General features: G+C 43.7%; 1 protein-coding gene across 3 annotated transcripts in view; it reads left to right on the plus strand.

Moving 5' to 3' along the window:
• FCHSD1 (FCH and double SH3 domains 1) overlaps positions 1 to 21939 on the plus strand; it is a 130131-nt gene that overhangs the window by 32618 nt on the left and 75574 nt on the right. For 2 of the 3 annotated variants that reach the window (XM_069763636.1, XM_069763635.1), the window contains 2 exons: positions 6311 to 6384; positions 20724 to 20868. In XM_069763636.1, coding sequence (XP_069619737.1) covers positions 20749 to 20868 — 120 coding nt within the window. In that variant the 5' untranslated portion in view covers positions 6311 to 6384; positions 20724 to 20748. The remainder of the gene's footprint in view (positions 1 to 6310; positions 6385 to 20723; positions 20869 to 21939) is intronic. The other variant, XM_069763637.1, reaches the window with a different exon arrangement.

Raw genomic sequence — 21939 nt, forward strand, 5'->3', positions numbered from 1 at the left:
TCTGTGAAGCTATTGGTGGGTCAAAGTGCTCACCACACATCTAGATAAGTTCCTTAGGGGTCTACTTTCAAAAATGGTGTCACTTGTGGGGGGTTTCAATGTTTAGGCACATCAGGGACTCTCCAAACGCAACATGGTGTCCCATCTCAATTCCAGTCAATTTTGCATTGAAAAGTCAGACAGCGCTCCCTCCCTTCTGAGCTCTGCCATGCGCCCAAACAATGGTTTACACCCATATATGGGGTATCAGCGTACTCAGGACAAATTGTACAACAACTTTTGGGGTCCATTTTCTCCTGTTACCCTTGGTAAAATAAAACAAATTGGAGCTGAAGTAAATGTTTTGTGAAAAAAAGTTAAATGTTCGTTTCTTTTTAAACATTCCTGTGAAACACCTGAAGGGTTAATAAACATCTTGAATATGGTTTTGAGCACCTTGAGGGGTGCAGTTTTTAGAATGGTGTCAAACTTGGGTATTTTCTATCATATAGACCCCTCAAAGTGACTTCAAATGTGATGTGGTCCGTAAAAAAAAATTATGTTGTAAAAATGAGAAATTACTGGTCAAGTTTTAACCCTTATAACTCCCTAACAAAAAAAAATTTGGGTTCCAAAATTGTGCTGATGTAAAGTAGACATGTGGGAAATGTTACTTATTAAGTATTTTGTGTGACAGATCTCTGTGCTTTAAGGGCCTAAAAATTCAAAGTTGGAAAATTGCGAAATTTTCGAAATTTTTGCCAAATTTCCATTTTTTTCACAAGTAAACGCAGGTAATATCAAAGAAATTTTAATACTATCTTGAAGTACAATATGTCACGAGAAAACATTGTCAGAATCATCAAGATCCGTTGAAGCGTTCCAGAATTTTAATCTCATAAAGGACAGTGGTCAGAATTGTAAAAATTGGCCCGGTCATTAACGTGGAAACCACCCTTGGGGGTAAAGGGGTTAATGAACAGGCTGCGTTTTTTACCGCGATGCACATATGCGCAAAAATTGCGGAATGCATTATAAATGATGGGATGCATATGTATGCGTTTTTTAAGCGTTTTTATAGCGAAAAAATGCGAAAAATCCTGAACGTGTGCACACAGCCTAAAACTGAACACAGGGCCTGGCTCTAGACTTGGTTATACAGGTGCACGTACTCCGTACCTTCCGCACTAGGTTTTAACCTTGTGCTACCTGGCTTTCCTAACGTCCTCAAAATATTAAAGTTCAGAGTTACAGTTACAAGTCTCGTAAATCAACTTGTCAGAAATACTGTATGTTAAATATGATTTATGTCTAATCACACTTTTGGTGATACACTTGTCATTGATAATTTTAAGAATTATTTTGTTTTTACCTTCCTACATTAACAACCATTGGTGGCGTAGTGGTGTGCGCATGTCCAAGTGGCGAATCCCCTGTGCAGCTTGAAGGAAAATAGCACGATCTGCTCTATTCAGCCGTTTATCGTGGGCGCGGCCATCTTTGTGAGGCCGCGCGTGCGCAGATGGTTCTTCTCGGCTTCACGGGGCTTCAGGAAAATGGCCGCGGGATGCCGCGCGTGCGCAGATGGCGATCTCGACAGCCATTTTCCTGAAGCTGAGTTCGCATCTCGGCTTCAGGAAAATGGCCGCCGCGATCTCCATCTGCACATGCGCGGCCTCACAAAGATGGCCCACCGATGAACGGCTGAATAGCGCAGATCGCGCTATTTTCCTTGAAGCTGCGCAGTGGATTCGCCAGTTGGACATGCGCACACCACTACGCACCAACGGAAATCTGGGTGAGAAACAGCTCTGTCACCACGCCCATATGACCTGACCAGCGTGAGTGACAGCCCAAAACGGCGACTTTACGAAGGTATTTCGGCAGCATAGGTGGGGAATAAAGGCTCCAAAATACACTAATGTAAAGCCCAGCTCTGCCCCTATTTAACGCTATTTTTAGCTCTTCTTAAAAAAAGGGGTGACAGGTTCCCTTTAAATTGGTGTGACCTTATGAAATAATACAGCATATCTCAACCTATGTTACCCTGTCCTCATCCAAGAGTGAATGGAGAGGTAATAGTTGGGGAATCCCATTGTTGAGCTCTATCAGACATAGGTCGTAATTGTCTAAGATGGAAATACCTCTTTAACCCCAAAATAACACAAAATGCACTTAACACCCCCTGGTGGTAGTTGAAGGTAGACAACCTGTTATCTTTTACATCAGTTTTAATGCAGACATTGTAGATCTCTGTATCCGATTAAACTGCTATATTATAATTTGAAATAGTTCTGTAAAGAATTAAAACTTATAAACCGCAAGATAATAAAATACTTCTTCAATTTAAAGGGGGTTGTTTACTGCCTTGGACAACTCACTCTTAAATGACAGTGTTTGGTGAGTAAAATAAAAAAAAAAAAGCCTATACTCCCCTCCTGCAGTGGCGTAATGTCGGTGCTGGATCTCACAGCGCTTCCGTGATAATCAGTGACTGATCGTCTGCAGCCTGTACTGTTCTGTCAGGATGACGTCCACTCTGGTGCAATATTGATGAGCAACCACCAGTCATGATTGGCTGCAGCGGTCACATTGCGCAATGTCACGTCTCTCGTAGGGAACGAAAAAGCTGAAACCGTGCTGCTGCAGGAGATAAGTATACATTTTTTTTTTTATTCTTGATGGTGCACTAAATTGATTAGGCAGTGGCTATCCAGTAATGGATGACTCTTTTAAAAGGGGTTGTCCAGACTATGTGACTGCAGACTTTTGAATCCTCACAGCGTGCAGTGTGTACACTGTCAGGATTCTCCAGTGCTGATGCGTGGAGCGGGCGGGTGCATACGTGCGCTCACATGCCAACTAGACTCTGCATGGCCTCGCTCAGTACAAGTGAAGTAAGCGAGGCTGAACACGTCTAGTTGGAATGTGGGCGGAAGTTTTCAAATTGCATACTTGAGGTCACATGACCACCTGCTCCCATCACCGGAGAATCCTGACACTGCGTATACTGTGCGCTTTGAGAAATCACAAGTCTGCAGTCACACAGAGAGACTGCAGACTAGAGCTCCAAGCCAGGGCAACCCCTTAAAAGCTGCAGCTTTCACGGGTTAAATAGCTGACTAATTGATTTTGGAGCTGAAATCTTAGAGTAAATAGAGTTAAATGACAATAAGTCTCTCCGGTGGCCAGTGTCATCTCCATGAGACTGTAGATAAACAGTAGGGAACGGATCGATGGACGCATGCCATGAGTGACACAGGGTGGTGCATACAGAAGAGCAGCCACAAACCATGGGGTGAATAAGAGGCTCCTGTGACATTAGCAAACTGCCTACCGCGCACATTAAAATTCCCTTTATCGACGGACAGATCCGTCTAAAAGACACAATAAAACGACTTTGAAGTTGAATAAAAGTGACTAATAATTGTGTGTTGGCACAAAGCTCACGGATGGATCACGTCCAAGGGAAATGTAAAGTAGGCCCTTCATTACTTGCCAATAAATCATCTTTCTTGAAACGAATCCTTTATTACATAGCTGTAGTCTGTTTATCACATCCTAACATTATAGCTAAATGCGTAAAAAAAAATGTTTCCTTTGTGCTGATAAAAAGTTATGTTCAATGTTTCTGTCGTCAGACATTACATACTGTAACTCCTGTTCAGAATTTAAAGAAAACCTTTCACCAAGTCGAGCGTGTTTTATTTTTTGCTCGTGTTTCATTCCCGCTGCTGCCTTGAGCATTTGGTTTTTTTTTTTAATTAAAATCCGCCATACGGTTGAATACTTATGGGCTTTTATTTATTGCTTATTTTTGTGTTCTTTATGATGGGGGCGTGGCTCTTAGGAATCTCTGGGGGCGTGGCTAATGGGAAGCTTTGGGGGCGTGGCTCACGGGAATCTCTGGGGGCGTGTCTTTATGACGACTTCTGTAATTACCCTATTAGCCACTCCCTCTTTGTAAAGATCATAGAAGCTAGCACTGAATAAAAAGGCCTATATCTCTGGAAGTATATGGCGGATCTAACAACAAAACAAAAAGGAATAGTCAGGGGAACAGCAAGAATACACCATGAGCAAAAAATTGACACTTTTGACCAGATGATAGGTCCCCTTTAAAGGATTATTCCCAAACTTTAAAAGTTGTGCGTGTAAGGCCATTGAGAATAACACTAAAGGGGACCTGTCACCAGATCAGAAGTGACTATTTTTTGCTCTTACTTTATTCCTTTTTTTTTCTGAGACTGCTGGAAAAAGCAGAGAACCATGCTAACTTTGGCAGAAAACGGATGGAAATGGCTCTCAGACGGCCACTGTTCCTATACTATTCCACTAGAACATGTGAGCCCCCTTTTTTTTGGGGGGGGGGATCATTGGTGGCATCCCCAGTTGCTAAACAAAAGGTGATAACCTTTAACATTGTGACCCTTTTAAGAGAACCTCGGTATAAAGCTGGGAAATCTCAGGACTTCTATCAGCATCATGTATAGTAGGATTGGCACTAAGTGAGTGGAGGTCTCGGTTACTAGAGCCCCATAAATGTCAGTTTCTGTCATGTCGCCACATGTGAGAAAATAAGACGACTAAAGAGTAAGGTTTATTGGTTTCCTCAGCCAGATGTGGTTTGCAGAGCAGGATGTCTCTTTAAATTTTTAAGCCTAGGAGTAAGTCTACTCTGAGAAAGGGGTTTCCTGCTAATGTCTTCTGGCCCCCTACTAAGGCCTTCACAGCAGCTCCACTGTTACCGAACAAGCAGGGGTCAATGTGCCGTATATTCCTAATTAATACATAGAGAACCCTGTACTTCATGCCACCCACTTATTTTAGCCCTTCTAGGGCTTGGTGGCTCTCATGGACCTCGACCATAGTTAAATAAAGGTAGTAGGTAATACTGTCAGGGTATGGGTAGAATAGTCATCACTAACGTCAATGCAATAGTGTAGAAAAAAACTGTACTTTTCTACAAACTTTGCTGAAATAGTATATCTGATTGTAAGAAACTTTGACAGATACGAGGAGAAGGACCTGATTTCTCTGATAAGATATATTACACTTTTTCCTCTCCCCCCTTCACCTCCTGAACTTGTCATTCTTTCGAAAACCGTTGTAATTCATCTTGCCCAGAGAAGATGGACTGCAGGCTCACTGCATTGTCATACCCCGCACATTATACCATATGGGGGGTGAGGAGCAGGCAGAAGTAAACATAGAAAATTGTGGTGAGCTTTCTAACAAGTCTTTCGCCTCACTCCAGAACTGATTCACATCCAGGCAGCTGAACCCTGCTGTACAATATTCTCCTTGTTGCTGTAGTTTGTCTACGTTGCCTTGCCACAATACTGTCTCTGAGCTCCTTGGCCAGTTCCTTTGACCTCATAATTCTCATTTGGTCTGACATGCACTGTGAGCTGTGAGGTCTTATATAGACAGGTGTGCCTTTCCAAATCATGTCCTATCAGTTTAATTAAACCCAGCTGGACTCCAGTGAAGGAGTAGAACCATCTCAAGGAGGATCACAAGGAAATGGGCAGCATGTGACTTAAATGTGAGTGTCTGAACAAAGGGTCTGAATACTTATGACCATGTGATATTTCAGGTTTTTTTTCTTTTTTATTAAATATGCAAAAATGTCTACATTTCTGTTTCTTTTCAGTCAAAATGGGGTGCAGAGTGTACATTAATGTGAAAAAAATGAACTCTTTTGAATTTACCAAATGGCTGCAATGAAACAGAGTGAAAAATGTAAAGGGGTCTGAATACTTTCCGTACCCACTGTAGGAACCTTTAGTGTCAGTGCAGAGTTTAATTTTTTTTTTTTTAAACCAAAATACCGTAATTGTGTTTTTCTGTCCAAAAATATGGGAAACATATTAAATCATTGAGGTCTTTTGGGAATTATTAACATAATTTACTGATTTCATACATATTATTGTTAGCGAAAAAGATGTGGTAGCAGGTTGTGAGCTGCCGCGCGCTCTCTAGATGTAGATCAGGTTTGCAGGTCCCCTCCGTTATCATGTTTCTGGCGTACAGGGCTGATTTTCATCTTGCTGAAATGCATCCACATTTGTGGTCACGGGTCAGTCGTGTTCCTGTGTGAACTATGTTACTGGCAGCTCACGCACACATCCCTTTTGGCTAGAACTAATATTTGTCCGAGCATTTCTAACCCTTGTGTCTGTTGGCACAGATCGGACTGGTACTGGAATGTGTGCACGAAGTGCAAGTGCTAAATGTGGCGGGGCAATGTTAAAAAAGCAATATGTGCCTGTAAACCCCACGGCCAGACACAGGACATTTATCAACTTGCTGTTTTTGTGCCCTTCAGGCTTTACAGAGGCTGGCGAGTCAATACCTGAAGAGAGACTGGCATCGCGGAAAGAATGAAACCAGTGAGTGCAGGTAGGTGGGTCCTCATGACTAATGTGTAACACCGCAGGAAGCCAAATAATGGTCCGACGTGATATATTGCCTGTGAAAGTAACTAGACGCTCATATCTGGGCTCATTTACAACTTTCAAATGTTCTCTTGTTTTCCTTAAAGGGATTATCCAGGGCTATCTTTTTTACTATGGGCCTAAAACTAACAAGCAGGTAGTTGCTACCTACCGTACATGCCTGTTGTGACCATCGCCGATCTCTTTCGGCACAGAGCAGTCACAGACCGCTCCTGCAGCCAGTTCAGCAGTTTCCACTGATGACACGTCAACAGGGCATCAGATTGTCTTCCGCCTCTCTCTGCTCTGTCAGTGGGGCGTCATGCTGATTGACAGTCGTCTTAACAATCTATGATTTATTCTCAGGATAGATTATCAATATGAAATAAATGGGAGTCCACCACCTGACACCCCGACCCCCTGAAATAAGCATCAAGTATATCCAGCTTCTGTCAGATCAGTTTTTAGCTGATTGGGAAGATTTTGGGGTGTTAGACCCCATTGATTTCATACAACAATACAAAAGCGGTCATCACTTATTAATTCCCAGACAAGTAGTACAAGTAGTAGTAGTAGCAGTTTCCTTTCCAACACACCAAGATATTTAGGCACCAGCCCTAAACAACCTCAGACCCCCATTTTTGGGGTAGTACATGTACCTTTTTTGCAGTTTGGTTGCTGGAATTGTCATCAAAATTGGGCCTGTTGGCAAATCTATTCCTTTGGATCGTGAGCGCTACTTATACTTTGTTCTAAATCCTTTTCTCCTACAGGTTTACCCCCATGCATTCATGACTCCATTTACCCTTTACAGGCAAGTGCAACATAAAACAGCTGTATACATGGAGTACTGAGTGGTATCATGGCCGCAAACTATGATGGCTCTATCAAACCTTGAATCCTCTAGTAGACCATTTGTCTGCCTCGTGATGTGAAGACAAGTGGTCCTAAAAAAGCAGAGGAAACGCTTTTACAGAACTTGTTTACCAGTACCTAAACGCCCTCCTGGAGACTTACTTAGACCGTATGAACATTATAAAGACTGGATTTCCAATTCTGACCCCTTCTGAGAGCCACAGTGGGGATCGAGTACAAGAATCAGCTCCTGCTTTGGAGACTTGATGCAATTTTCGGCTTCATGTTCTCCCATGGATATCCATTGTTTTCCTATCGCCACGACAGCACCCATACGAGAGAGGGGATCCGCCCACCATCTGGACAGGAACCTACAGGATTTAAAGGGGCGGTCCCCCTCACCACTCCAGTTTGGGTTCCTGTCCGGATGGTAGGACCCTGCAGGATGTCTCTTACCCAGGTCCACCAGGCCTCTGCGCGGTATCCTTGAGAACGGCAGAATCGGGGACTCTGGAAGCAGCGTCGGGGGTGTTCTTTTTCAGACCCCTCCTCGTCTGGCCGTATGGATGCGATCCCAGGGGTCGGGCAGTGCCGCCCTGGGTCGCGTGAGCGCGGCTGGCTCAGCGTCCCTTCATACCGATGACCCGGAAGTGGAAGGTAGGACTTCCGGGGGAGGCTGGGGGAGGAGGCGCGGCTGCTGGTTTTAAGCGGCAGAGGCTGCAGAGCAACGTGCGGCAAAGAAATGTCCTCGGTTGCGGACACAGAGCACCTTCAGGTGGAGGTGCCTGACCAGCGCAAGAAGAGCGACAGCAGCCGCTCCAAAAGCAGCAGCAGTGTGGTACGGGGGCAGCAGCATGCGGGTGCCTCAACGTCACATACGGATTCCCCTCAGAGACCGGTACTGCTCAGTTCAGCCTTGGTGAGTGTCATGATGAAAATCACCTGGTAGCTGATATAGTCTGTCTGTCATTGTGCTTTGTTTTAGGCAAAGAAATCAGCCAAATCTAAGCACAGGCAATGTGCCCTATGTACAGTTCCCTTACCTGATAGTTATCAGAAAAGGCTCTGCCAAACTTGTATTTGCCAGAAGACACAAAAGAGAATAGTAAAACCAAAAACACTCAGTTTGAAAAAATGTTGCAGTAATCTGCAAGTGCTAGTAAAAGATGTAAAAAACAGGGTATTTGGTTGATACGTTTTTTGCAAAAAATGTATACTAAGCTGCTCTACCAATCTTCACGGTATACCCTTATCAGAGCAGTCCTAACTAATGTATGCAATCCCTATCTGATGTATTTAAAAACCTGATCATCTGTATATAACCTGTGTGAACAGGGTTCAGAGAGGAAAAATCCATGTGTGCATACAGGGTAGAACAGCTTTTGTGCAGATAGCCCAAGAGGAGTGGTGGAACTCCCCAGTCTTGTAGACACAAGAGAACAATTATGGAAACAGGAACACATGGGCTACTTGCACAGTGAACAAGTCTGTATGATCATGTTCACACACCACCAAGAAACCTGAAGACACAAAATTTGCCAGACCTTAGAAGAAGAGGCTCCCCTTCGTGCATCAGATCTCAGAGCAGTTATAAGGGAGGAAATTGATTGTTCCCTTAGAAGCAGTCGGCATGAGAGATCCAGGGAAGTATCACCAGGATCCAGTCCGTCGTTGCAGGATGGTGAATGCTCACGTTCATCATCACCGTCCTCTTCGGACGAAGAAGGGAGACCTTGTTTTTCAGTAGATGGAATGGACGTACTGGTTAAGGCAGTTCGCACAACCATGGGGGTTGTAGAGAACAAAGAGCCAAGGTCAACCCAGGACTTAATGTTTGCAGGGTTGTGCCAGAGAAGCCGTAAATCGTTTCCTGTGGTAGATACTGTGAAGGACCTTATTAAGCGTGAGTGGGACAAACAGGATAAGGGTTTCCTACCATCATCAGCAAAGAGAAGGTACCCTTTTGATGATAAAGTCCTAGCAGAGTGGGTGAAAATACCTAAAGTGGATGCGGCTGTGGCCTCCACATCTAAATCAGGCACCTTACCACTGGAGGATGTAGGTCTTCTGAAAGACCCTTCGGATAGGAAAGCAGACATGTTTCTTAAAAAAGTTTGGGAAGCATCGTCAGGTGCTTTTAAACCAGCAATCGCAGGTACCTGCACAGCCAGATCAGTTATGGTCTGGGTAGCCCAGCTGGAGGAGCAGCTTAAAACTAAAATACCTCGTGATAAGTTGCTGGATTCACTATCCCAGATTCGGGATGGTGTGGCGTATTTGGCGGATGCCTCGGTGGATTCCTTGAAACTGGCGGCCAGATCAGCAGGACTTTCAAATGCTGCCCGGCGGGCTTTATGGCTTAAAACCTGGAAAGGAGACGCACAGGCTAGAGCTAAACTATGTACCATTCCATGCAGGGGTGAGTACTTATTTGGCCCGGTGCTAGATGACATCCTAGCTAAGGCTGAGGATAGGAATAGAGGTTTTCCTAAAGTGTTCAATCCCACCTTTAGGAATACCTTCAAGAGACGCTTCCCGTACCGGAGACCCTACTCAGCCCGAAATTGGGAGGCACCAGAGCCGAAGAAGAGAAGTTCAGACTTCAATACATCATCTTCCTCAAGACGTAGGCGAAACTATCGTTAATTCAAATCTTCCTGTAGGGGGCAGACTAAAACATTTCTATACTCAGTGGGCCAGAATAACTTCCAGTAATTGGATCCTGGGTATAATTAGGTCAGGATTGAGATTAGAGTTCCGGGAAAAACCTTCAAATTATTATATATTGACTGCCCCTGGTTCCTTAGACCAACAGAAGGCCCTGGAAAAAGAGATTCAGACACTGAGACAGAAAGAAGTTATTGTAGAGGTTCCAAAAGAGCAGGAGGGGGAAGGATTCTATTCCCCTTTATTTTTAATCTCCAAACCTGATGGTTCCTTTCGAACCATCATAAATTTACGGAAACTGAACAAATTCCTACAATACCATGCTTTTAAGATGGAATCAATTAAATCAGCGACTAAACTTCTTTTTCCCAGGTGTTATATGACAGTCCTGGATCTAAAAGATGCGTACTACCATCTGCCCATTCACGAAGATCACCAACGGTTCCTCAGAATGGCGGTGTGCTTAAACAATCAGGTCAGGCACTTTCAGTTTACGGCAATGCCATTTGGATTATCTATGGCGCCAAGAGTGTTTACTAAAGTCATTGCGGAAGTAATGGCTCATATCAGAGAACAGGATACATTAGTTATACCCTACTTGGATGACTTCCTAGTAGTGGGTAATTCGTTTGTTCAGTGTAAAGATCGCCTAAACTGTATAATATCTTCCCTACAGGACCTAGGTTGGCTGGTCAACTTAGAGAAGTCAAAACTAAACCCATCAACAAATCAGATTTTCCTGGGTATTTTGCTAAATTCAGAACATCAGCTGTGTTTTCTTCCAGAGGAAAAGAAGCAGAAGATTATACACAAAGTCAGGGCTGTGATAAAGAAACCGGATCTGACCTTAAGAGACGCAATGTCCCTATTGGGATCGTTAACATCATGCATACCGGCTGTTCAGTGGGCTCAATTCCACACTCGGATATTGCAAGCCCAGGTCCTGGATACAGAGAGGAGTCTTCAAGGTCACTTAAGCGGAAGACTCAAGCTATCTACCACCACTCTAAAGAGTCTAGAATGGTGGCTAAATATGGAACATCTGGCAAAAGGGGTACATTGGGAAATAGTTCCAGACAACACGGTCACAACCGATGCCAGTCCAATAGGATGGGGAGCTCACATAGGAGATGTTTGGGCTCAAGGACAATGGTCTCTCTTAGAGGCCCAAACATCCTCAAATTGGAAGGAGCTTATGGCAGTAAAAAATACCCTGCTCAGATGGCTACCGTTCCTGCGGGGCTCGCATGTAAGAGTTCAGTCGGACAACACGACAGTGGTCGCATATCTCAACCATCAGGGAGGAACGAGGTCAAAGTCTCTGATGATCACCACCGCAGACATATTCAACATAGCCGAAGCTCATTTTCATTCTCTGTCAGCGGTTCACATACGAGGAGAACACAACATAGAGGCAGATTACCTCAGCCGTCATTCTCTGCGTCAGGGAGAGTGGGTCCTAAATCGGCTAGTTTTCAAACAGATAGTGGGTCTCTGGGGGTTACCTGTTATAGATCTGTTTGCTACGAGGGAAAACAGACAAACCAAGAAGTTTGCATCCCTTCGGGTAGCGGACAAACCTTCTGTAGTAGACTCCCTTCAGATTCATTGGGATTTCCCTCTAGCCTACGCATTTCCCCCACTATGTCTGATCCCTCTAGTTCTCAGGAAGATCAGGAAGGAGGGGGCGAGAGTAATCCTAATTGCCCCCTTCTGGCCCAGAAGGGCATGGTTCTCCTTACTCAGGGCAATGTCCGTGACCGACCCCTGGGTGTTGCCGGTGAGTCCGGAACTCCTTTCTCAGGGTCCATTTCGTTATCCGAATGTGGAATCTCTGCATTTGACGGCATGGAATTTGAGAGGGGAATTATTAAAAAGGAGGGGTTTTTCTGACGCTTTAATATCTACCATTTTAAGTAGCCGGAAAGAAGTCACTACTAAAATTTACTGTAAAATCTGGAAAAAATTCCTTGCCTTTTATCAACAGCCCTTTACGGATAAAATTCCAATTCCGGCTATTCTGGAATTCTTGCAGAAAGGCCGAGAATTGGGTTTGGCGGTAAATACCCTTAGAGTTCAGGTATCTGCCCTGGGGGCATTATATAATAGCAATGTGGCAGGAAATAGATGGGTATCTAGATTCATGAGAGCTATGGAACGTAGTAACCCTGTACATATTGTTAGATTACCGCCATGGGATCTAAATTTGGTTTTGGATGCTTTAACAGAACCCCCCTTTGAGCCATTAGATTCTGTCTCCATTAAAAATTTAACTTTAAAGACGGCTCTGCTAGTGGCCTTGACTTCTGCTAGAAGAGTGAGTGATATGCAAGCGTTGTCGGTAGACCCTCCTTATCTAATGGTCTTTCAGGATAGGTTAGTTTTAAAACCGGATCCAGCATATCTGCCAAAGGTAGCTTCTAAATTCCATAGAAGTCAAGAAATATATTTACCATCATTTTGTGATAATCCAGTTTCAGCAGAGGAGCAGAAATGTCATATGCTAGACGTTAGAAGAGCAGTATTACAATACCTGCACAAAACAGAACCTTGGAGGCAGAGTAGGGCTCTGTTTGTTTCCTTTCAGAATCCAAGGAAGGGGGCGAGCGTAACAAAGGGCTCTATTGCCAGATGGATCAGAGATGCGATATGCCTTGCCTATACTGCCAAAGGTCAAATTCCACCAGAAGGCATCAAGGCCCACTCCACCCGAGCCATGGCCTCATCCTGGGCGGAGAGAACGGACGTCTCCATAGACGTGATATGTAAGGCGGCAACATGGTCATCTCCTTCCACCTTTTATAATCATTACCGTCTTGATCTATCATGTAAGGCCAATTTAGACTTTGGCCGTTCAGTACTTAGTGCTGTAGTCCCTCCCAGGTGATTGGTCTTTTAAAGTCTCTCGTATGGGTGCTGTCGTGGCGATAGGAAAACCGGTTTTTACGTACCGGTAATAGGATTTTACAGAGTCCACGACAGCACCCGCACATTCCCCCCCCGTAGTTAATCACTGGTTTCCTGCACTCTATTGGAAGGTGTGCTTTTAATTGTCACTCTCTAGAAGGTGATGGTATTTAGTAATGTTTAAGTATTAATGATTGTGTACTAACTCAATGGCGGTGTCCCTTATACTCTGAAACACAAACTGGAGTGGTGAGGGGGACCGCCCCTTTAAATCCTGTAGGTTCCTGTCCAGATGGTGGGCGGATCCCCTCTCTCGTATGGGTGCTGTCGTGGACTCTGTAAAATCCTATTACCGGTACGTAAAAACCGGTTTTTCAATGGCAGCTTGGATATGCGTAATTTTCTTCTATTGTTGTTAATGAAGATACAAATGTGACCGGCACATATCCAAATAAGAGACTTCTATTAGGAAGGGTTTCCAGGTGTAAGACCATCACTGTCCACCACAAGAATTACATGAGTATCCATCCATCGGCTAAGAAAATCCGCATGCGAATTGCATGCTCAAGTCGTACCGTCAGCACGGTGTAGCTGGGTATTTATGAAATAAGAAGAAGCAATTCCTATAATCGGCTCCATTGGTTCCTATCACCATCGGAGCCTTTCGACCCCATTATGGCTGATTTTACTAGATTATGCTTGGGTGGATCAGTCCGACCCCATGTCAGCACTTTTTGCGAAAACATCTCTGTCCTTGCAGTTTAAAAATAAGATGTAGGGATTTTCACAATATTTTTTCACAATATGCATTTTAATATGCTGATAATAATGGAACCAGTTTTGGATGTGGAAATCCTTAGCTATTTTCTGTGACCTGCAGGATCACAGAGGCTAAATAAGTAAATGGCTCGCGCTTACCGATGGATGGCCTGCAGCACCTCCGTCCCTCTGATCAGGTTCCCTGCCGTTCTCTTCTCCTTCTTTCATGTAACCGCTGCAGGTTTTCAGTGATCCCCACCGCTAACGATGCACCAGTGCTGTAGTGCTAGATTGGCTTTAGCGGTCATGCATCGGCGACACTGGTAGAGTAGAGGAGACTGGTGGAGGACCTGGTCAGCAGGACAGAGCAGCGGCAGGGCATCCATAGTTAGCATGTGCTGTTTCTTCTTTTTTCTCTGCAGCACACACTTCTATATAAATGGAAAGAAGTCCGTCTACACCAAATCACGTCTTTATGGTGCTCTCTTTCTGGAAAGGGGACTTTGCTGAAATAGGACATGATCTTCCCAAAACTTTTAGACTGGTCGTACACATCAGATGGCTGTTGGCCGAACCGTGCTTCTCCATCTCAGCCAACCCTCCCATACGCAGTTGCCCTCCCTCGGTCAAGTGCTCCTGTGTTTTCTGTGATAAAGCTGCCGACAGACACGCTGGCTGGCGGTTTATCTCAGGGAATACAATACAGTTGGCCGTCCGAAAACATTCCACAATAAATAACATACTCCAAAAAACCCACTTCCGTTACTTCACTGCCTTACACCACTCTGGTCGACACTTAGTATTGTGCTTGGTAATCTTGAGATCCATTTGCCGTATATTTTTTTCCATTCAGAGGAAAGCAGTGAGGAGCAGCAGTTCTCACTTCTTCCGGATATCCGTTTCATCCTAAGGAAGCGCGAGTGAACTGGCCCATTAGCGTATAGCGAGCTCCAGGACAACGGCACCGACATCGCTCGAATTGCAGTGGCACTGGAGATGACATCTGAGTTTTCTGCACTAATTTTGTACTGTCAGAATTCATTTTCCGTTTATTTATTTTATAAGGGCCAGATAAGATTTGGCAGAAGGCTATAATAAAATCCTGCGGTAACTAGATGCTTTGTACTTTGGCCGAGAGAGTATTCTGGCAAACAGAGCAGATGACAATCAGTCGTGATAACAGTGACATTTTATATGATGTAAAATAAAAAAGTGAAGAGGACGGAGTTACTAAGTTACTCATTTCAATTAACAATTTGTATACGACATTAATTATGATTGTTTCCAGCTTCTGTGCTTATCGTGGCTGACAATGGAAAGATTATTCTTCGAATTATGCCAGTTTTCTGATGTAACCCTAAAAAAGAATCCATCCTGAACTTCATATTTATTAGATGGGTGGTCTGTGCGATTATAGGGCAGACCCACAGAGCAAAGAGCCACGGTAACGATCAGGTGGACCCGGCATTGCACTGACATTCATTATTCGGCCCGAGACACACTAGCAATTTTAAAATTGGTCCGATTTTGTTCCTGCAAAGTCAGATGAGTGTCATGCTTGTGTACAATCTGATTTTTCACACCTAGCATCCGATTTACATCCGAATGCGATGTGATTTTAATATGAACTTTTACATAGAGCAATTCTCTGTCATTTACACACCATTTTCAAGGGAAATATTCTTCAAAGTACATATATATGTATAGAGATAGATATATGGTAGATGAGGAGCCGGCATTTCAGCAGCCACGTACCGTAAAATTACAGCGGGATCCGACAGGATATAACAGATTACACACAGTAAATGCACATAGAATACATAGATATACAGAGGTCAGTGACCTATACAATTAGTACAGTGTGTGTGCAGCTTACTGTACAAATGATTATTTTTCTGAATAGTCGCATCATGCAGCCATACAGCCTGCCATCTTGATGTAGCAGAGCTAGACCCGTCGTGGGACAAATGGATTATTATCTTCTCCCCAGACAGATGAGGAATATTGTTGTTTATTATTTTAATACTCTTACAGGGGACAATGGCTTCACTGGAATGGACAATGTCATAGGTATGGTTTAATTAAGATTTATTAAAGGAGTCTGTGTCATTCTTTCAATTAAAGGACTTTATTCTGAGTGTGTGTTTTTATACAGTGTGACTATGGGGTTAGTAAGGGGGCGTCTTATTGACTCCTCTCTAGTACTAACCTCGGGGCTTGATGTGTTCTGGACCTGGTGGTTAGGAGCACCCGGAACGACCTGATGGTTAAACTCACACAGGGCAAGCTCTGGGAAGTGGGAGCTCTGCCGACCGCAACCCCTAATCCTATCACACAACTAGAAATAGCCGTGGAGCGTACCTAACAAGACCTAGACGCCTCTTCACAGCCTAAGAGCTAACTAGCCCTAAAGATAGAAAATAAAGCCTACCTTTCCTCAGAGAAATTCCCCAAAGGAAAAGGCAGCCCCCCACATATATTGACACTGAGTTAAGATGAACGTCACAAACACAGAAATGAAACAGGTTTTAGCAAAGGGAGGCCAGACTTACTAAACAGACTGAGGATAGGAAAGGTATCTTTGCGGTCAGCACAAAACCCTACAAAAAGACCACGCAGAGTGTGCAAAAAGACCTCCGCACCGACTCACGGTGCGGAGGTACCACTCTGCATTCCAGAGCTTCCAGCTAGCAGGGCAAGATCATGATAGCCAGCTGGACAAGGAAACAATGAACAAATAAATAACTAGCAGGGACTTAGCGTCTGCTGGAGTAGACAGGTCACCAGAAAGATCCAAGAGCGAACTGAACCAGTACAAGAACATTGACAGCTGGCATGGAGAAACGATCTGAGTGGAGTTAAATAGAACAGCCAGCCAAAGAATAAACTACGTCACCTGTGGAAGGAACCTCAGAAGCAGCAGCTCCACTCACAGCCACCAGAGGGAGTCCATGGACAGAACTCGCCGAAGTACCACTCATGACCACAGGAGGGAGTTCGATAACAGAATTCACAACATTGATGGCACCTAACAATACAAAGGTGACATCAACCCCGCCAACTATTACTACTTTTGCCGCCGCTCCAGGGCAAGAGGGAAGAGCGGAGCTAAGTGCCAGAATTGGCACATCTTATAGGTACACCTTTTCTGGGGCGGCTGAGAGCTGATGTATTTAGCCTGAGGGGAGGGGTGGAGGCAGTATCCATGGCCCTTTACTAATCTATTAATATCAGCCCGCAGCTGTCTGACTAGCCTCTGCTGATTATTAATTATAGTGGGACTCTATGCCATTTTTTTTATAGGGGTGTGGGGAGATTTTAATAGGCAGTAAAGGCTAAATATACAGCTGTGAGCTGATATTAATAGCTTGGTAAGCTCCATGGGTATTACCCCCTTCCCAGGCTATAAACAGCAGCCCCCAGCCATCGGCTTTCCCTCTGCTGGTTAAGAAAATTATTCTGGAGCCCTCGTCATTTTTTTTTCAGAAAAATAATCTAATTAAATACATTTACAGTAAGCTGCACACACACTGTACTAATTGTATGTGTCATTGACATCTTTTTATCTTTCTATTCTATGTGTTTGTACTGTGTGTAATCTATCTATTCTATCCTGTTGGGTCCCGCTATGATTTTACTCTACTCGGCGGATGAATTGCCGGCTTTTCTAAGGACATTGGTATGTAAAAGTAATGTGCGATTTTTTTATTTTTTATTTTTTTTTAATTTATTTATTTTTAATTTTATTGAATTTTTTTTTTCTCCCACCCAGTGACATCTATTGCCAATTGCATACTGCAATTTTTTATTTTTTTTCCAGTCCGATCGTGATCGATTTGAGCTGGAAAAAAATTGCAGATGAACACACAATGATAGAATAACATTAAAGGGAACCTGTCACCCCAAAATCGAAGGTTAGCTAAGCCCACAGGCATCAGGGGCTTATCTACAGCATTCTGTAATGCTGTAGATAAGCCCCCGAGGTATCCTGAAAGATGAGAAAAAGAGGTTATATTATACTCACCTGGTGGGGCGGTCCGATCCGATGGGCGTCGCGGTCCAGGGCCTCCCATCTTCTTTTGATGACGTCCTCTTGTCTTCACGCTGCAGCTCCGGCGCAGGCGCATTTTATCTGCCCTGCTTAGGGCAGAGCAAAGTACTGCAGTGCGCAGGCGCCGGGAAATGTCAGAGAGGGCCAGCACCTGCGCACTGCAGTACTTTGCTCTGCCCTCAACAGGGCAGAGAAAGTACGCCGGAGCCGCAGCGTGAAGACCAGAAGAGGACATCATCCTATAAAGATGGGAGGCCCCGGACCGCGACGCCCATCGGATCGGACCGCCTGCCCAGGTGAGTATAATCTAACTTCTTTTTCTCATCTTTCAGGATACATCGGGGCTTATCTACAGCATTACAGAATACTGTAGATAAGCCCCTGATGCCGGTGGGCTTAGCTCACCTTCGATTTTGGGGGTGACAGGTTCCCTTTAATCCGAATGCAATCCGATTTTTTTTTAATTGGATTGCACTCGTCCGATTTCATCGCATGTTGGAATGAGCACCTTGACTGCCATTCATTTAAAATAAGGTTTTATTTCAGTTTGTTCTAAGTATTCAAAGCTCCCCAGGAGTTTTTAGGTCGGTGAAGGAGTCTTGTAGAGTAAAGTGTCCAAGCACTTATGCCACTGTGCGCTTTATATCTGAGCTGCCTGTGCCGAAAGGGTGATGTCAGTCCAAGAACAATGGGCAGACCAGTAGCCAGAAGATTGTAACTCCACATCTCCAGCACTGCTCTGATGAACCCTAGTAGTACTTTTAGCATGCTCTTGGGCAAAACTTACTTCTCCTAGTTTCATGTTCCCTTTAAAGGAATAAAATAACGTTATCCCACATCTGTGGAATCCCGAGAACAAAATTCTGCGCCGTCATCCAGCATGTAGCGAAGGTGTTCATGTGTGGCCTCCGTTTCATTCTTTGTCTATTGACTAAAATGGCTGAGCTATGTGCTTGACAGTCCCATAGACAATGAAAGGAGGGCCATGCATGCACACTTCTGCTCCATTCAGGACCGGTCTGCAGAACTCTGTTCTTGGGGTTGCAGAGTTCCATTCTCAGGATCGTTGGGTGGTCATACCTCTAGTAATCAGCAGGTTATCCCATATTCTATCTGTAACTTATAACTTCCCTATAAGGGAATCTGGCACCACCTCTCTGAAGGCAGCATAATGGTACTGATCTCAACATTGTGTCTATTACAGGTACAAACTAGGCAGTTTTAAAGGGAATCTGTCATGTCCCCAAGCTCTATTGACTTGCATATGTAGAATTAATCTGCAGGTTAATATCATTCCAACGTTGCCTGGATGCTTTACTGAAAGTGCAATGAATGGAAGAATACTGGAAAGTATAAAAACCTCAAATAGGGTCTTATCTGGATTAAAATGTTAAAGGAACACGGACAATGGTGCTTAACTGGTCTGGTTGTATGCAAACAGCCACTGATTATAGTTTGAAGCTGCTGCAGACCCACGAGGATAATCGGAAAGCAAAAAAATGGAAGCAAATGATTAATTTGTGCTGCCATTGAAAAAAAACTGAAGAGATGCTAAATCCAAGTATAAGCAGTTTATTCGTCAATACGTTTGCAAGTTTTACAAGTTCTTCATCAGGACAAGCGACGATATAGTCACAATCCGCATGAGCAGAAATAAATAGACAAGGAGTTCAAGGAAAGGCATGTAAAAACGGGGTCAAAAAGATCATGTGATCATGATGGAATATTCCTTGGAATGATTCATACTTGTTTTTAACCTTGGACGTGTCATCCCTATGCGCCAATATTCCACAAAACTTGGGAATCATCTGTTTTTAAACATTTTCTTCCCATTGATGAGAGGATTTCCATGCAATAGAAATAAAGTTTATTTTGATGGGGCTTTCTTTTATTCTGAAAAACTATTATTTTACTTTTCTTGAAAAAATATATAATCAGATTCATGGCACAGCGATGGGCTCGACAGTAACTCCAAGTTATGCTTACTTATTTTTGGGGGTGTCTGAGAACATTTATGATACTAATTTTAATATTATTTTCCACGAACGCTACATCAATGACATGTTTATCAACTGGGACAACTCTAGTTCTCGGCAGCGCAGATTAACCCATTTGCTTCCAGTTTTTTGTTTACTAAAAGTATTTCTCCGGTGATCTGCTGGCTTTCAGTCATAGAGCGATACCTGTTCCTGGAGTGGCTACAGCCACAGTGAGCGACGGCTGTAAGCACATTGATGATATCTCATGGTGCTGAAAGCCACCAGTAGTGGAGAGCTTTCAGACTTGCAGCATGTTCGTGTATGTGTGGCTTTTCAAATGATTTGATCCATTTCAGTGCTTTGTAGGGAAAGATCTACCACCAAATCTGTGTCTTGAAACTGCATGTAAAACGGGATTAGGATGTTACACGGATTTTATCATTGTTTCATTATGGAGTTTTCATGTATTGGAGGCCAAGTCTGCCACAGAAATTTTCAGCTACAAACGAACACTGTCTTGTGAGAGAAGCATAGGGTTGAAAAAAACTTATCGTTGTTGAAAAATGTGTTGTTTTTTCTTCTCTGTTTATCATCCTTGTGCGTTTTTTTGACATCCCAGTAATATCAATTTTTTTACATTCACAATTAAAAATAATAAAAAAATAGAAATAATATAGTGTAATGGAATAGTTAAAAACTGATATCATACATAAAAAAAAAAATAGAGATGCTGCAAGTGTCCTTGAGAAGAAACCGTTTTGGTCACTGACACAAAATACGCCTGCCTGAACAAGCCCTTGCAGGCATAATGGCCATATTGGGCGCTCTGACACTAAATGTGCCTCTCCCACATGAGCGCACATTATTTCTATTAGTTAATTATGCTGCATGTTGATCTAAAACATATTTTATATTCTTTTTTCACTTTACAATACTTAAAAATTGACCACACTTGAGAAAAATTAAAGACACCCCCTTGTTTTTTTTTTTTTTTCTGTTGCATTTATATAATTTGGCGCGTCATGTTTATTTGTATTTAGTCCATGTTTTTGGATGTTAGCTGAATGGTCTCTTTCATCCTTGTAGGAGCGTGATTTCAGTCTGGAAGTGTATGATGGAAGGAACGGCCTTTATAGGACAAACCCGAGTCACAGCTGCAGAGAATTATAGAAACTTGACGACGGAAACCGCAAAAACAGCTAGAATTGCAAAAGAACAACTCTTGAAAAAGGTGAAAAAACAGAACATAAATATATAATCTCAGGAGTCAGGACGTTGTATGTGTAAGCTAGCTGGATCCTAAAGGTTATGTACACTTCAGCACAGATTTTCTTTCATGATCTTTTGCTTTCTAATTACAAAGTTCTAAATACTCTATTCTTTAAAAACTGCCAACCATCTTGCTGCTGTAGTGTCTGTATTGCTACTTTCACACTTCCGTCTTTTGTATCACGTCGAAATCCGACTTTTTTTTTAAAATGCAGGGGTGTCCGTCGTCGGCTATAATGGAAGCCTATGGACGCAGGATCCGTCGCTGACTGTCACACACAGGAATCCAGCGACTGATCCAGTTTTTCCCCTTTGAGCATACCTGGAAGGATCTCTCTCTCTCGCTCTCGCTCGCTCGCTCTCTCTCTCTTTCTCCTCTCTCTCTTTCTCCTCTCTCTCTCGTCCCCGGTCATTTGAATCTCGGAAATTTCTCCATTGAACTTGTGGCAACAACACAAACGATGCATCCGTCATTACCCTGGAAGCGTCACACACGTTTTGACCTATTTTCGTGACGTCCGTTGATTTACGCCTTAGGCTTCTTTCACCCTTGCATCGTCTGCGGTTACGGCGTTGTGCAGTAAAATGACGTGTCGACGGATGTTACGAAAATTGTGAAAAACGTGTGTGACGCATCTAGTGTAATGACGGATGCGTCGTTTGTGCGAGAGAGAGAGACTTTTTCCCGGATTTGAAAATCCTTCCGGGCATGCTCAGAGGGGAAAAACGGGATCCGTCGCTCTGGATTCCTGTGTGTGACGGTCAGCGACAGATCCTGTGTCCATAGGCTTCCATTATAGCCGACGACGGGCAACGCAGGATGCGTCACTGACCGATTTTCCGACGTGCAGAAAAAACGTTCCTATGAACGTTTTCTCCGCACGACGGACTGCTATTTTCCGACGGATCGATGGATTGATGGATTGTGACGGAAGCTGGAAAAACGCAAGAGTGAAAGTAGCCTTTAGGATCCTGTGTCCATAGGCTTCCATTGTAGCCGATGACGGGGTAGCCGATGACGGGCAGCGCAGGA

This window comes from Ranitomeya imitator, chromosome 4 (genome assembly GCF_032444005.1).
Source record: "Ranitomeya imitator isolate aRanImi1 chromosome 4, aRanImi1.pri, whole genome shotgun sequence".
Classification (NCBI taxonomy): Eukaryota; Metazoa; Chordata; class Amphibia; order Anura; family Dendrobatidae; genus Ranitomeya; species Ranitomeya imitator.